Source organism: Magnolia sinica, chromosome 12, assembly GCF_029962835.1.
Source record: "Magnolia sinica isolate HGM2019 chromosome 12, MsV1, whole genome shotgun sequence".
Classification (NCBI taxonomy): Eukaryota; Viridiplantae; Streptophyta; class Magnoliopsida; order Magnoliales; family Magnoliaceae; genus Magnolia; species Magnolia sinica.
Genome location: NC_080584.1, coordinates 73,799,372 through 73,815,702, shown reverse-complemented (window position 1 = coordinate 73,815,702; position 16,331 = coordinate 73,799,372). Strand labels below are relative to the sequence as shown.

The window sequence follows — 16,331 nt, the reverse complement described above, 5'->3', positions numbered from 1 at the left end:
AAGAAAGAGAAAGAGAAAGAGAAGAAGAGAGAAAAGAAAAGAAAGAAAGGAAAAGAAAGAAAAGAAAGAAAAGAAAAGAAAGGAAAGGAAAAAAAAAAAGAGAAAGAAAGAAAGAAAAAGAAAAGAGAAAGAGAGAGAGAGGGAGATTGCGTGCTGAGTTAACACGCCGAGTCCTAAGACTCACGGCCAGATTTGAGTCGAGCTTACCATGAGGGTTTTATCCTTTAAGCTCACATATTTAAGTTGATATATTTATCCTGCCTTTTACATGCCTTTCTGTCTTTCATCTTGCCTTTTTCTTGCTTTTATGTTATTTTATCTTGAACTTTTACATACCTTCATATCAGTTTGAATCTTGTCTGTTATTATATGTTTTATCATTAATTATTTACCCTTTTAGATCATAGTATAACATTATTTACAAAGTAATCTTTCTAAATTTATATGGGGCCATGGGTACAAGCCTTGTCCTTGCCTTGCCTTATCATGTTTATTGATTTAGATCTGCCACTCTCTGTATCCAAGAATTGGCCGTTGCCGCTCTTCTACTTATGGAGTTGATCATTGCCACCCTCCTCATTATGGAATCAGTAGTTGCCGCTCTCCTGTTTGTTATGTTGGCCATTACCACTATTCTAATTGACCATTGTCACTCTTCTTTATATCGACCTGCTGCTATCTATCTTTAAAGGAGCTTGGGCATGTGTCTTGATATTGCAAAACCTTCATGATTCAGTTCGTAATCTTTATAAGTACAAGTACTATGTTGGGAATCCTTCTTCTAGCGATCGAGTATATTTATTGTGGACATAATGCATTTTCGATAACGGCCCCTAGGATGACACGTAAATCCATGTTTCATGGGTAGTGGTGCACGAATCGATGTAAGTAATCTGTAATATGGTAAATAGTCGCTCCATGAACAAATCGTATTGCGTAATTTTTTCAGGCCTATGTTGTTTTTGTCTTGGAGTAACAGCATAAAACCATGTTCGATCAAGCTGATATTTATGGACCACTAAAAACCTTTAGTAGGTAATAAGATTTTTGTATCAAGCTGATATTTATGTGGTCTCTTCGGACAGGTTTTTGTAACATTATCAATAAGTTGGATGGAAAATTAAAATTCCAATGGACCAGGAAATTTTTAATGGTGGAGATTCAATAAAAACTGCTTCCTGTCGTATGCTACACATAAGTTTTGGATCTACTTCATTTTTATGATCATGCTCTCAAATGAGCTTTCAAAATGGATGGACAGTGTAGATGCAAGGGACATGGATCACAGTGGGCCCCACAGGGATGCACCAACCTCGGTGCATCCGAGGATTCACCCGAACCGCATCCCCAATGGAATGTCGCCATCTTAAACACACGTGGCAGTCAACCGAATCACCTCGTGATAATACAATCCTTCGAAGGAGGTTTTGGAAGATATTCTGGAAACGGATTTGCTACTCCCCTGCCACCGGCCAATGGCTGATGGTCGGTGCTCTGCGGGCCCCACCATGATGTATATTTTTCATCCATTATGTCCATCTATTTTTATAGATCATTTTATAATATGATACCAAAAATGAGTTATATCCCAATCTCAAGTGGACCACATTACCGGAAACAGTGTTGAATAAACATCGACCATTAAAAAAAATTTGGAGGCCATAAACATTTTGGATCAAGCTGATCTTTGTTTTTTTTTTCCCTTAATCTGGGTCTGTACGACCTAATCAACAGATTAGATGTCAAATAAACAGTACAGTGGGCCTGAGGAGGATTTTTAATGGCTGATATCCAACCGCTATTATTTTCTTGTGATGTGGTCCACCTTAGATTTATATTTCCCTAATTTTGGGTATCAATTATCTGTAAAAATGGATGAACCGAATGTATGAAACACATACATTATGGTGCGGCCCACGGAGCACCGACCACCAGCCACCGGGATGGTGGCAGGGGACTAGCCAATCCGTTCTTGATATTCTTGGGTTTTCAGTTTTTCAAGTGGGGCCCACCGATAGATAATCCTGACCATTTTCGTACTGCATCACATGGCGGATGGACCATGTGACGAAATTCGCCCAGATTGGAAAATGCTAGCCACTGATCTTGAGACTTTTTGAAGTCCAACGTTGGATGTTGATGGCCCACTCTCCAACAATCTACCCAATGGATTAAATTATAACTTTTCTATGTATGCGTTTCAGATCAAATCATAGGAAAGATTTTTTATTTTTTATTTAAAAAAAAAAAAAAACAAAAAACAAAAGCAGATGCCTGCGTTCAACTTAAAAGATATAAAGATGGGTGGCTAGGATCTTCCAAGCTAAGTATTTTTTGTACTATGTTCCATCCACTTTTCTTTGTTCCATACATATAGGATTTGTGGCAAGCCGATTGGATGGTGGTTGGGTGCTGTGGGGCCCACCGTTGTACATGTTTTTATCCCACTGTCCATCCGATTTATCCACTCATTTTAGGGCATGATCTCAAAAATTAAGTGGACCAAAAGCTCAAAGGGCCCACACCACAGGAAGCAGTGGTGATTGAATGCCCACCATTAAAAACTTCTCTAAGGCTACAAAAGTTTTGAATCAAGCTGATATTTGTATTTTCCCTTCATCCAGATCTGTGTGACCTAATCAACAGATTGGATGGTAAATAAACATTACGGTGGGTCCTAGGAAGGTTTCAACGGTAGGTGTTACTATCCCACTGCTCCTTGTGGTGTGGTCCACTCGAGCTTCAGATCTACTTCAATTTTCAGCTCATGCCCTAAAATGAGATGGAAAAACGAATGGACGGCGTGGATATAAAACATATATATCTCGGTTGGCCCCACAACCCCCAACACCACCTATGTGTTGGGGTCACCACCCAATCCGCATCCGGAATTGTTGGACGATTCTGACGAGTGGGTCCCATGTTCCGGCAATCTGAACCGCTGATCTGCTGCATCCCATTCCAACCGACGGTCCATTCCCCCAAAAAAAAAAATCCCCTGGATATTGACAATCGTGCCCTTTCAGTTTCGAGAATTGACCCTCTTCCACCCGACTGTTTACTAACGTATCCCGACTCTGCATCCAGCCGACCAATCCCTGCAGAAATCGGGCGCGGATTGGCTACTGACAGGTTAAGTAGGGTGCCTGCTACTGAAGTGACGTCACCAAGTTGTGTGGGCCCCACCATAATGTATGTTTTATATCCACGCCGTCCATCCATTTGGAGAGATCATTTTAAGGTAATATACAAAGAATGAGTCACATCCAAAGCTCCAGTGGACCCCACCACAGAAAATAGTAAGGAGAGTGACACCACCGTTAAAAACTTCTAAAGGCCACAAAAGTTTTCGATGAAGCTGATATTTGTGTTTTCCCTTCTTTAATGTCTTTGTTGACCTTTGAACAGGTTGGATATGGAGAAAAAATATCATGGTGGGCCTTAGGAAGGTTTCAACGGTGACCATCAATCTTCGGGCTGTTTTATTTGGTGGGGTCCACTAAAGCTTCAGATCTGCCTAGTTCTCTGAGACATGCCTTAAAATAATATTTCCAAATGAATGAACGTTGTGGATACAACAAATACATCACAGTTGGGTCCACAGAAATTGGTGACGTCACCTCACGCTACTCAACCTGTCAGTAGCCAAAATTCTACTGAAGTGACGTCACCAAGTTCCGTAGACTCCACCATTATGCATGTATTGTATCCATACCGTCCAACCAGTTGGAGAGATAATTTTATGGCATTACAAAAGGAATGAGATAGATCTAAAGTTCAATTGGACCCCACCATAGAAAACAGTGGAGATAGTGATATCCACCGTTCAAAACTTCTTAGGGATCACAGTGGTTTCCGTCAAGCTGATATATATATTTTTTCACTTCATCTATCTTTATATTAACTTATGAATTGGATGGATCTCAAAAATACATCACTGTCGGCCTTATAAATGTTTCAACGGTGGTGTGACTGCTCCCACGGTTTTCTGTGGTGGGTCCATTTGAACATTAGATCTGTCTCATTATTTTTTTAATGCCATAAAACGATCTCTAAAAATGGTTGGACCGTATGGATACAACACATGCATCATGGTGGGGTCCACACAGCTTAGTGACGTCACTTCAGTAGCCATCTGGATACTGACCTTGTCAGTATCTAATCCGCATCCTTCTACATCATACCTGATCCAGTCAGATGGTGGGACCCACACAGAAGATCACACAATTCAAAAATCGGACCGTTTCAATCATCATGCGGGCCCCACTATTCACAATAATCAACGGCTGACGGTCTTTCTCACGACACTGGAACGCCTCTCCTAATTAGTGGATAAGGACGACTTCAGAAATACACAAACTTCAAGGTGGGTCCCAGCTTTTGCACGGATCCGATGCTGTACACGTGCAACGCACCCCGTGAGAGACGGGCTGCCAGCTGTAGGTGAAAGAGAAAAAACAGAAACACCGTCCAAATTCAAATGTAAAATTCCCAAAATATCAACGTACAAGATCATCCAATCCACCATATTTCTTCATCATAATCCGCGTATATCGTCAAAACTCCTCGGGTCTCCTTCTCATATAGCTTTCCACCTTTTATACATCCCTCAAAGGGGAAAAAATCAGAGAGAGAGAGAGAGAGAGATGGGAGGAGGAGCTGTCATCAGAACGGCGCGAGTCTCCGGATTCAGCGCTGTCACCGGCTTCCGGAACATCCTTCCGACGCCGTCCAGGGCGGATCAGATTGCCCGTAGAACCTTGAGGCCCGTTCCCGCCGTCGCATCTGCTCCGGCGAACGACGCCCACGTCAATTCCAGGAACGTTCCGATCGACCCTGTGTTGGTGCAGAAGCCATCGTGGGAGATTGATGAGTGGGAATTCGCCGAGTACTTGGATTCGGCAGATCACCCGCCGAGGGTTGTTTTCGGAGCAGTCCCTACGATCGAGGAAGCAAGAGAGGCCACATCGGATCTGAAAGATGCTTTGGAGAAGTAAAAAATGCCTCTTTGTTGATTTCTTATTGTGGTGAAAATTGCAGTATTCAAGCTTTCTTGTAATCCAGGCCGCGTAGTCGGTGGGACCCGTCGTGAATGGATCGGGCCCTCTTCTGCTTTCCCAATCACATATAGACGGCTCACAAAATCGCTGGATTGCTTGTTTTTACCCATTTTCTCAGTGGATATTGATTGGGGAGGAGATTGTGGGACCCACCAATTGAATGGTCTGGATTACCAGATGGTTGATCGAAAACATAGAATGGAAAAAAAAATATTACTTTTCATGGACAGAAGTGAATAGTTGGGATCACTGAAAGGTCGTCCCCACCTGTATTGTTGGTGGGGCCAACATTAATTCATTGGTTTGTACATCAGGAACTGTTCATTTTGCTGGTTCCTAGGAATTTTGTGCGTATGGGATTGAGTCCCTACGATCTAAATCAATGAATAGGATTCCTTGAAAAATCTTCTAGATTGAATGATTCAACCTTCAATAAATGTCTTACAAATTGACACTAGAAAAATACGGGGATTATCCACTTTCAGCATGGTTGATCTACGGTTTGGATTGCTGAAACATAGCTCCTTGTATGCAGAATTCTGGGTTTTAATAAAATTGTATGTTCCCTAATGTGTGTTCTTGTAATTCCTCTATTCGTATGATACACTCGTCGCTAGGGTTTGATGAATATGTGATTCAACCAAACGGCTACACAAGCTGATTGATTAAGATTTTAAGAATCCAACCGCTCAACTCTTGATTGATGATTTGGACTAGAATTGAGGCCGGATGATCAATCTGATGGGGATCAATGGTTAGAATACATTATGGGGATTAGAGGAACAATGAATGGTCATTATTTCTTGGATTTATTTGTTTTAGTTAGTTATTAGGGTTTGATTTAGTATTTAATAATTTCCCCTTTTTGTATTTTTGCCACTGTTTTGGTGGGCTACTATTATTGTACCAAATGATGTCTCAATTATATGAATTTGGCCCTGTTTGATAGCCCATTGACTTAGCTTTCAAAAGAACCTAAGATCATGCAATTCTATTCCATTTGAGTGAGTTATGACCCATTTATACGAGGCCCATATGGGGATTCAGGGGCGTTTGGGTCATTTTCTGTTATTAGTAGAGCTGTAAATGAACCGAGTTACCTCGGTTAACTCGCTCGACTCGACTCGACTCAGAAAAGCTTGATTCAACTCGACTCGAACCCCCAAGCTGATTTTTTGAGCTTGAAAAAATTTCGAGCCGATTCCGAGCTTGACTCGACTCAGAGTTTGACTCGACTCGAATCAGATTCACTTAATATAAATATTTTGTAAATATTTATATTTAAATAAATTATATATTATATACATTAAAAAGCCTAAAATCTAAACTTGAACTCAGCTCTTAGGCCCAAGCTTGAATTCGAACTCGGCTCAAAAGATCGAGCTCAAGCTTGGCTCGAACTAGGCTCGAGCTGTCAACCGAGCCAAGCTGAGATGGCCAGTCAAGCTCGAGGACTGAGTCGAGGTAAGTTCAAGCTAGGGTAGCCTGCTGGCCAAGCCAAGCTAAGCTAGGCCAAGCTCGAGGACTAAGTCGAGGTAAGTTCGAGCTAGGGTAGCCTGCTGGCCAAGCCGAGCTGAGCTGAGCCAAGCTCAACATGGTTCGACTCTTGTATAGCTCTAGTTATTAGCACTTCTCTACTTAGTCTATATAAGGCCATTTTACGAATGTGTAATGCATTATTACAATGGTTTGAATAAGGGGTCGTCTAGATGCAACTTTACACCTAAAAGGAGTTTTTAGGTGTAAACTGTTCACATGCTGATGCAAACCCAAAAGGGAAAGGAAATAAATCAATAAGAAAATAAAGAGATTGCGAAACAAGACCCAACAATCCTCTAGCCAAATGCTACAGATCAAGAATGCAAGACTGTGAGCAAGCTCAACAATCCTCTAGTCTTAAACTAGAAATCACTTTTCCCCCCTTCAACAGCTACCATAGATAAAATAAGAAATTTTCATAAAGAGAATATTAATCAGCTTGTCTTATTCCATAGCCACATGCCCTATTTATAATCAAACCTTACAATTTATAATAAAGGCTATAGAATCTAAAAATCTACAAAAATAGTAAAGCACCTAAATAACGAAGTATTATAATTAAGAAAATGCTTAGAATAAGAAGATATGTAGATAAAAAAAAATATTTAAAATTATTCCCTGCCTAAAATAAAGATATATGAAAGAAAGAGCAAATTTCCTAATCTAGATATTTGAAAGAAATGGGAAGTGGTGATGGGCTAAAAAAGGAAGGTGGTCCTTTTCTTGTACACATGTGCGGAGCATGCACGTGTGGGATGTGGGACGATTGCACCACATGACATTCCGATGGATAGATTGGATGTACAGTGCACATTACAGCGGGCCCCACACATCAGCAGTGTGTATCAACCATTGTGTTCTATTAATGTCTTTTTAGTCGAAAGGACTTTACCCATAATCTGAAACATGGCTTTTTGCCAGGTTTCAGATCACAGCCGAAAGATGCAATGTGTTTACAGCCTATAAAGTCTTTCCAGGCAAAATGCAGGTATACAAACAGCCACTGCAATCTGATTACTTGTAATAATCCCTCTACAACTTAAGGATTTTATAGGCATCCAAATGACCCCTAAAACTTTTTTGTTGTTTCTTTACTTTGGAAGAGGATTTGGAGAGGGAGTTTGTGATCTCTAGCACTCAGCTAGAGGATTGTTAGGGTTCTTCCCTACAATCTTATTTATCTATCTTTGATCCTTTGCATTCTCTTTTGGGTTTGCATTAGCATGCATTACAAGCAATCTTTTCCTTACCAAATCTGAAGATATTGGTTATTATGATTTCACTCAATCATCTATACCCTTTGGATTAAATCCTTTTATCAATACGTTTATGTAGAAATGCATCTGAAGATTACCAAACTGATGAAATAGAGTGCAATAGCTTCTTCTAGAATGTAGTTTTTGTTTGATTCTTATGCATTACTTGCTAGGGTTTGGAGCACAAATGTCAATTATGTATGAGAATTCAATGTCATGAATCCAAAAATTCTTTTGCGAGATAACTGAATTTTATAAGAAAAGAAAGAATGCATTGTGGAATAGGGAAAGAGCTAGCTAGAATATTGTCCACGTCATTGCCCTATCTACCGACATGGACAAACAAAATGTTTATCTTTGAAATGTTCTCAAAATGAGGATGCTCCCTGCATCATCTCTTAAGGATATGGTCAATACTACAAGGACTCAAATTCCCATGAGAAGAACCATCAACATTTCACTTCCAGCACCAATCTTCAAGCACTAATTGGAGGATGTATTGCACTTTGTCACCACAGTTTGAACTTCACCATGATTAATATCTGACCAATAATTAAGAATACCGTAGATAGTACCCTCCGAATTCATTTTGGAGAAGGACGCAGCTGGTCACATTGCTTTTAATTATTTCCATGATTCTCACAACCAAAGATTCAAATTCAATGCTATCGAGGATGTTAGAATTCCTCTCTTCTAAATCTCCCAACAAATGGCAGTGGGGTTAAAGCACCAAGATTCTACTGTATCTCTTGGAGAGAACCCATCCCCAACTTTGAAACCCCTCACATATTGTTTTGGTGAAGTCCACAAGAACCTAGAAAGCTAAGGGAGCTCACATAGATTAGCTGAGCCATCAAACAATGTATCAGGAGATGGTGCACCATTCCCATCTCTATTCTACCCATGAACCATAGATTCGGTAGCGTGTCCCCTGTGCTGGAGATGATTAAGTGTGAGGAGGAAAAAGTGTCATTGATTTACTCACAGATTACTCAGGGAAAATGAAGAAGTAAATGTTGCACTCAAATGTGTATGGAGATCAGGCATATGCATCTCATGATACGATCTCTTTCCATTGGAAGTAGTGATTACTTGGTTCGACCATTGCATCTTATGGCTATATTGAAAACCAAATGTGAAATTTTTATATGCAGGAACAAGATCTTGCTCGTAAGTGATTTTTATTTATTTATTTATTTTTTTTTTAAATTTTAAGTGAGGATAAATTAGCAAGGAAGACTTCATGCTGATGGAAAATTCTAGAGAGTAGTCTATAAAATGTACCGAGGAATACTTTCAGTCAAGTTGCTAAATGCATGGAATTAATGATACTTTATATTTTAAGCTGTTTTGCTGCTGCTGGATTGTTTACTCAAAATCTTTGGTCTCCAGCCAGACCCAATGAAAAAAATTAGATGTGGATACTTTTTCTTTAGATTGGTCACTCAAGATTTCTGCTGCTGCTGAATTAGTGATACTTTTATCTTTACAGCAACAAGGTTGTGGATTGTCTCAGTTTTACCACCCCCCCCCCCCCCAAAAAAAAAAAAATAATAGTAATAATAATAATAATTTATATGGGAAGATTCAAATAAGGTGTCGATCTTAGTTGCTTATAATGAACGTAGAGATGTAGATGATGGGAGAAGAAAGAAAAAACTGATGGATTGCTGGAGTGGTGGGACTGTGGTAGAGGAAATTTTGTTGACATCGGAAGTGTCAATGGTTCACATCCAAAATTCATCAAAAGGTACCTAGTTGCCTCAAACTAGTCGTTGTCACTCATTGTTTCTTTGCCATGTTACCTTTTTTTTCTTTTGAATAAATGTTCACCATACCTTTCAAACTTAAGTTATTCCTTTCAAAAGCACCTTGTGTTTTAGGGGGGATGTTAGAGTAGGTCAGGGTAATCTTACTTAAGATTAGGATATTTCATTTTATGTTAAGAAGGGTATCTGTTAAGATCGCTCCATATCATTTCAGGTCTCCTATCTCTTCTAATATATTCACATTATTCTCAGATAAACAAGTCACAGGTTCCACAATGTAGTTTCTTGTGGTTTTACACCCTCAAGGCCCAATAGTTGGCGGCAACCTAAATGTCTCTCAGGGAAAGAAAAGAGTTGCCTCCAAAGCCCAACAGTTGGTGGAGCCATTCTCTAAGGGCAGGCAATAGGAGCTATCCAAAATCATTCAATAGAGTTCGGTAGAAAATCATTTCTAACGGAAGGAGTTCCTGGATAGAACAATGGGAGTGGTGGTGACTGGCGAGAGACTCTCTGCCAGCCAATAGATGGTATACACGGAGGTCTTAGATCATTGGTAAGGTTGATTTTAACATGATTGGTGCTTGGTGCTTTCCAGCTTGCTGTTTAAAGGGGGAAGCTGTTAGGGTTCTCCATGAAGGTTGGGTGCTACCTGACGGTTCACTGAAGCATTTGCTCGTTGGAAGAGACAGCTGGCTCATTTGGCTGATCAGCATGGTTCAAATTTTGGGGGCACCACTACATGCATAAGCTTGGCATGGTTCAAATTTTGGGGGCACCACTACATGCGTAAGATTGGCATGGTTCTAGTTTTTTGGGGGGTACCACTGCATGCATAAGATGTGGAAACGTTTGCTGCTAGGCCTTGCATCAGGTTGGTGTTAGAAATCGACACCGAAATTAATCAGATATGTGGAAGTGAGGAGGGTGAAGATCTTGTTAGATCGTGTTGCGGTGTTGTTGAGTCTGAAATAGCTATCTTGCGGAATGTAGAAGGGAGATAGCCTTTGCCGTTAAAATCAGGTAGGGGGAAAACTCAGTTGGTGTTGAAAAGCAGATTTCAATTCAGGACGATAGCTATGGAAAAGTCACCGGAAGGCTGCTCTGACACAAAGAAGATAGCTGATCCTGTTACAGCAGCGACAAGATATACGGCTGAGATGGAAACAGGGGTCCCTCGTATGTCGGGGCCCAGATGACTGCCAGATGGCAGCAAGGTTGGACTATTGTGTTTATCGGTTCTTGAAGCATTGAATTAGACATTCCAAAAGTTGAATGAACAGTTGAAGCTTCTGAAGGGAAGGTTTGTTAGTTGGAAGTTGAAACTGCTGCGAACCATTTGTTTTTTTTTCTTCCTTTTCTTTTTTTCAAGTTCTTTTTTTTTTTTGGATTCTGTTTCGATGTCATAGATTGTCCCTTATATTTGATTTTGGTTGCCCTTAATTTGTTTTTTCTGCTACCAGAAATTTTTTAAAAATAATAATAATAAATAAAATAAAATCTTGCTGTTTACTCTCGCTCACCATGCTGCGTTATTTGATATTTGCAGCATTTATTTATCCTCGTCTACTGTTGGTAATTGTGACAAGTCTCCTAGAGTCGTGCAAGGGTCTACCCTGCAAGAGCCTCCAAGCTTGGAACATCTGGAGATTAAGGCTTGTGTTACCAGTGAAAGTGAAGCAATCCTTAAATCTGTGCCAAAACCAGTTATTAATGCATTACATTTGCTGAATGAAAGTCCTGAGGCCCAGGTTTAAAATTCAGCTCTCACTATCTGATCCTTATGTGCTCATCTGATTGCATCTGTATTGGAGGATTCTCGCACAAATTATCTGCTTTTCTGCTTGTATCTGTATTGGAGGACTTCTCATTAACTTCTCTCCTCTCTTTTTTTCCCCCCCTTAAATTGCTGAGTTCATGACTAATATATCTGTTTTTACCATTCCTTAAACGGTAGCAACTCATCTGTCGTAACACATGCTGTTGATGCAAGTCAATCTGGACTGTCCAAATTGTGTTTCCCATTGTGGACAGACATCATGAAAATCACATTGATTGGATGATCTTTATTCTCAACTACTTGGTTTTTTTTTTATTTTTACTTTTTTGAAAAGAAATATTTTGGTATTAACCGTGTAAGTTGAACCACTGACCCCTCTTTATTTCTTAACAATCTTTTGATGACCACCAATTGGGTAGTTGGGATCATCCAATAAATGTGATTTTACAGGATATACTCCATCTACAATGGTGTCCTTACTTCTGGTCTGGAATTGACTTCACACAAACCACATGTATAGTCGATAAGTCATCACCATGGTTTTCAGAATCATTTACATATCCAATACATAACTGTATCAGTCACCCCTATTACGCATTATGGGGGTGAACCATTCCAGCATGAAAAAAAAAGGGCAGTACTATGGGATGATATGGCAATAAAGGCCCATTTTGAATTTTTAAAATTTTAAATTTTTCTCTAGTTTCTCACTTCATTTCAACTGTGAAGGAACCTTAAAAGTAATTTTAAACTAGATCTAGGTGTATTTTGAGGATCACTCTTTTTTTCCCCATTTTGTCGATCTTCTTTTTTTCAACTGTGAAGGAACCTTAGAAGTGTTTTGAGGATCGAAGCGAAATGGATTATTTTGTGAAATATTGGAAGAAGCGGTAAACCTTCAATTCTTTTTTTTCCCCCCATTTTGTCCATCTTCTTTTTGTAGTATTTATATGTAATAGGCCCAAATTCCCCAAATCATGCTTGATTTGTGTTCTATTTGGTCAACTTTCAATCAGCCATGCTGTCACTGCCCACAAACAACATTCTTAATAAATAAAAGTAAAAATAATCTAGTGCTTTTTCATGATGTAAGAGGACAATGAAATTCACAAGCAATGCCCCCTCTCAATTCTACTTCATCTTTAGTGCCTTTCGTGGCAAATGTTCTCACTCAACAATTCATTTCAAGGTTTTCATTCAAGTAGGCATTTGCTGTATGATCTAAATGATTATGAGAAGTACAATGATTGGTAAAAAAATGACAAGTTCTAAACTTTCAAGGCCTCCAATTGGCCCTGAACAGGAGGCTGCCTATGAGAAATGGTGGGTCCAAACCTAATTTCTGGTAGAAGCTATTGCACTAGCATGCAAGGGTATCAGGAATTCATTCATTCTCTCTTTAATTAATAAATTCTTCAGTTTCTAAAAAAAAGAAAGAAAAAGAAAAATCAGGTGGGTCCTATCCTTTCTGCCAGTGGCAGGTTGATGCATTAGCTCTCGTGGCCTAGCAGTTTATTTTCTTTCTGTAAAACATGGTTTTAAATATTCGACATGTGTATTCATACCCGGATCCCCTCTGCTTTGGTATGGGTCTGGATACTTGTGAGAGAAGAAATTTGAAATCCTTGTTAAGTTAACATGTGTATCACACCAGTGGATGCATTTGAATTTTTGTTCCCGTCTCATAGTACTTCTATTGATTGTTGTTGTTTTGGTTTCTTGTGTAGAATGTCGTTGCTTCTATTGTTGCTGATAAAAATGTCTGGGATGCCGTGATGAAGAATGACAAGGTTATGGAGTTCTACCACTCCCAACAGAGATGTAAGCATTCAAGAGCCCAATTGAGTTTTGAGGGACTGGGAATGCTTTCTGTTAGCAGCATATGAGGTTTGTCATTTGATGATCAAGACCAGTGATTTCCTACCACTTGGATGTAGGATGCCACAAAAATCCTCCATCTCGGTCTTTGACCTTCTTTTCAGTAAATATGCTGAAGCTGGACTATACTTTTCTTTTTGGGCCATTGATCAAAGAGCTAGGTTCTCTCTGAACCTCACAGAGTTTTGGGGTAATCCCCATCCACAGTGGGGACCATCAGATCAACAGTCTGGAACCATACTTTTCTGACCTCAGGATCATACTTTTTAAGTCTGTACTCTCTTAACGGAATATCATTTTTTTTAATCAGCCCCTGATGTAGCAGATACCATTTCCTTTAACGTGCAATCCTCATATGATGTATGCAGCATGCGATCTCTCCCTTAATACCTACACAGCCACACAGGAGGGCTTCACAGGACATGGGTCTGCGGAGCAACTGCCTGGAAGCTTCGGGGACTGGTTTGCTCAGTTTGTAGACAATGTCAAGCTGAAGGTAGCAAAGATGGTCAGCAACTTGTCGGAGTTCTTCCAGAATGTCATGGGAAGCTCAGCAGAGGAAAACAGCTCTGGGGACAACAAGAGAGGTGACACGAATTGCACCACAATGGTCTCTTTTATGGCATTGGGAATCCTAGGGATTATCGTTGTCCTGCTGAAGAGGAAATAAACAGCTGCAGTGAGTGCAGTTTTAGCCTAATAAATCTGCTGAAATTACATGAAGAAGTATATACCTAGGATATGTTTATAGTAGTTATTATCTTCAAAAGAACTCAAACAGTTGCACTGATCTGAAATAGATTATGGGATTTTTATTTTTTTTGGTAAGTCCTCTGATCCAAGGGTTGGGATAGCCCCGTTATTGCTGAATTCTGGGACATATGGTTGGCATGATGATCGGTTGGACAGGGAAGACAGTGAATGAAGAGTTAAAAGTAGGAATTGAGAGAACCGTTCTGGCTTCTCTTCATGTATTCATTATGAATTATGAACATAATGCAATGCCTCATGCTGCTGAGAAACTATGTAATTTTTTTAGACGTATCCTCTACTGGTGGGTTATGCAGGAGAATACGATGCACAAGAAAACCGCGCCCCCCCCCCCCCCCCCCAAGTGGGTCCCTTAATGGGAGTGTACCCTGATTTATAGAACCCTTTTAGAGAACATGGGTCGTTTGTTGTTTTTAACTGGTCGTATGACTGTTGATGAATGAAATTTATAACTTACAGGAGTAATCACTTAAGTACATGTGCTATATGTCGTTCAAAATCCTGAACCTGATTCGACTCGTTTGCCAAATGGGTGGGTTGACTCGAAGACTCGATTCGGTATTTGATAATTAAGTAGTATTTAAATCTATAATAAATATTTGAAATATGGAGTAATACAACAAAGGGGAAAAAAAAAGAAGAAAAAGCTAACCATGCCTGGTTCACCAAATCAGAACCTAGTCTGCCCTGTGGCGGATTCAGGCGCAGCTTTTGGTGGATAAGAGGATCCAGTGAGATGGGTGGCACCCCTGACTGTGGGGCCCACCATTATGTGTGGGATTACAGTCATGCCATTCATCCGTATTGAAAGCTCATTTAAGGGCATGATCCAAAAAATGAAGCAGATACAAGTTTCTCCAGATGGACCATAGTACGTGAAACAGCGGTAAGTGACAATTAAATCTTAGATGGACCATGGTACAGGAAACAATGGTAATTGATAATTAAAAACTTGTGGGCAACAAAAGCTTTGGATCAAGACGATATTTGTGCGGTCTCTTCATCTAGGTGCTAGGTCTTTGTGACCTTATTATTAAATGGTTGGATGGGAATCTCTTCATTTAGGTGCTGGGTCTTTGTGACCTTATTAACAGGTCGGATGGGATGGAAAATAAACATTCCGGTAGAATCTATTAATGGTGGGGTTTCGATCAGGACCATTTCTTGTGGTGTGTTCCACCTAAGATTTGAGTCAACTTCGTTTTTGGAATCATGCCCTAGAATGAGCTGGGATGGAAAATAAACATTCCAGTAGAATCTATTAATGGTGGGGATTCGATCACGACTGTTTCTTGTGGTGTGTTCCACCTAAGATTTGAGTCAACTTCGTTTTTGGAATCATGCCCTAGAATGAGCTGTCAAAATGGTTGGACAGTGTGGATCCACGGTCAGGGTTCCCACCCACCTCGGACCACCAAAACCGCACCCCACAGATTCTCTGCGCATGTTTGTGGGCCCCACCTTACAGGCCCATTGAAAATGATGCTGCTTTGTTTGTTGCAGCTCTCATACAAAATTCTATGCAAATCAGACCCAGGTCGCAAATGGGCAGGTTTGGGACTGGCTCATGCCCAGTGGTAGGGGTGTACATCGAGTCAAACCGAGTCGAGCTGGCCTCAGCTTGACTCGGCTCGGCCACTAGCTGACCTCAGCTAGAACTCGGTCCTCGAGCCTGACTGGCCAGCTCGGCTAGCTTGGGCCAGTTCGAGCCAAGTTCAAGCCAAGATCGAGCCGAGTTTGCCATTGCAGCACTTTCACAAACACCTGGACTGCACCTTCAAAATCTCACTGTATTTGAAACAACAGCAATGGTTTTACAGGTATTTTATCAAAAACTTTCTAAGCAACATAAAAACTAAGGAAAAAAAAAAAGATGTTGGTTTCATATACATACCTTCCTTGCCACCAGCCACACTTCGTTGAGTCATTTCATCAAACATCAAACACTTGGTGAGCAACATCAATATCAAAGTTACCGAGTCCCCAAACTGGTTCGATCTGAGTTGAGTCGAACTGGGCCAGCTCGAACTTGGCTCGAACTCAGCTTCAAACCGAGTCGAATCGAGCAAGCTAACCGAGCTAGCTCGGTTGGGGTACACCTCTAACTAGTGGGCAGAGAGGAGTCAGGTTTGGTGCTTTCCAGCTCTGTTTCGACACAGGCTGATTTTAGGGTTGGACCACCCAATTTTTGGGCCATGGCATTGACACAAATAGGCATGGGCAATGGACACCTTCACAATGTCCATCCTGCCCTGTAGAGGAGATGTAATGAGAAAACCAT

At 40.4% G+C, this 16,331-nt stretch overlaps 1 protein-coding gene and 1 long non-coding RNA gene across 2 annotated transcripts; one reads left to right on the top strand and one right to left on the bottom strand.

The window, feature by feature from the left end:
• The first annotated feature begins 4,608 nt into the window (after window positions 1-4,608).
• Window positions 4,609-14,099, top strand: LOC131221710 (uncharacterized). Its single transcript, XM_058217008.1, has 4 exons — window positions 4,609-4,993; window positions 11,171-11,372; window positions 13,129-13,222; window positions 13,648-14,099. Exons 1-4 carry the CDS (start codon window positions 4,647-4,649, stop codon window positions 13,947-13,949), a joined length of 945 nt encoding a protein of 314 aa, XP_058072991.1. The 5' UTR covers window positions 4,609-4,646; the 3' UTR covers window positions 13,950-14,099.
• On the bottom strand, window positions 14,089-15,436 carry LOC131221711 (uncharacterized). Its single transcript, XR_009159543.1, has 2 exons — window positions 14,370-15,436; window positions 14,089-14,325 (listed from the first exon to the last, which is right to left on the bottom strand). It is a non-coding gene; the product is annotated as an uncharacterized LOC131221711 (long non-coding RNA).
• Window positions 15,437-16,331: the final 895 nt, after the last annotated feature.